Below are 1,010 nucleotides of genomic sequence, written 5' to 3'. Positions count from 1 at the left end.
ACGCGGCCGTATCGTTTTTGTCATCATATCGTGGCCATAATGAAACGAAGGTGGTATGGGCGATCCCTCCCAATTTGGCCTTCGCGAACACATCTAACTTCTCAGGCGTCAACCTGACAACCCAACGGTGGCTGGTGGTTCCAATCGGTCCACTACACACGCGAGAGTCTACTGGTAGTTTTATATGCACCGTAAGACTCACCGGATCGAAGAAATCAACTTCAGTTCATTGATAGCCTCCAAGGCCTCCTTCACATGTTGGGGGGTCTGATCAGAATAGGGGAGGAAATCCGCTATCCTGAAGCCGTCGACGGGGAAGTACTCCACGAACTTGGCAGCATTCTGGCGAAAGCGCGTCTTGTTGAAAGGCTCGCCATACCCGTATTGCGCATCGATCACGTCACCCAGTATCCTGCCACCTCGAGCTCGTACTTTCTCCCTCAGAGCCATGAACCCAGATTTACTCCATCGGCTCGGTGATTTGAACTCGATGACGAACCAGATGTCACTCCCCACCATCATGAGGCCGCCGAGCACGAAATTCTTGACGCCCTTATTGAGGAGGCAATCGAAGTAATCGTCCCAGGTGTAGTTGGGGTTTCGAGGGCATAGTGTTTGGTTGGAGCATATGGGAGCCTCCTTGTCAACCCAGGGGTAGGTCATTTCTTTGTAAAACTCCAGATGGTTGGCCGAGGTGGTTGGACGCATAAAAGAAGCCGACACGACGGTGGGCAAGCAGAGGTAGGCGTAAATCCACATAGCGCACACTGGAGGGAGAACAACTGTCGACTTAGCAGTGTTAGTGGGAGCCAAGCTCTAAATGCGACTGATACAGTGAGACAGACGAGTCGTAGTGTGGATCTCACACTGTGGAAACTGATGTGAGTCCTACGACTCATAAAAGATGAGGCACAGACTTTCCGAGCTGGAAAGTCCAACTACTCGAGCTGACCCTCTACCATTTCGATTCAAGAATCCTGATTCTGAATCCAGGATTGATATCGAATCAA

The 1,010-nt window shown here is 51.0% G+C and overlaps 1 protein-coding gene across 1 annotated transcript; it reads right to left on the bottom strand.

The window, feature by feature from the left end:
- Positions 1-198: 198 nt before the first annotated feature.
- On the bottom strand, positions 199-708 carry Pmar_PMAR021249 (hypothetical protein; the record flags this gene model as incomplete). The annotated part of the gene is made up of 1 exon (XM_002771083.1): positions 199-708. One exon carries the CDS (start codon positions 706-708, stop codon positions 199-201), a length of 510 nt encoding a protein of 169 aa, XP_002771129.1.
- Between the last annotated feature and the right edge of the window lie 302 nt (positions 709-1,010).

The sequence above is a fragment of the Perkinsus marinus genome (genome assembly GCF_000006405.1).
Source record: "Perkinsus marinus ATCC 50983 genomic scaffold scf_1104296963902, whole genome shotgun sequence".
In the NCBI taxonomy this organism is placed as follows: Eukaryota; Perkinsozoa; order Perkinsida; family Perkinsidae; genus Perkinsus; species Perkinsus marinus.
This window is presented reverse-complemented; position numbering and strand designations above follow the sequence as displayed.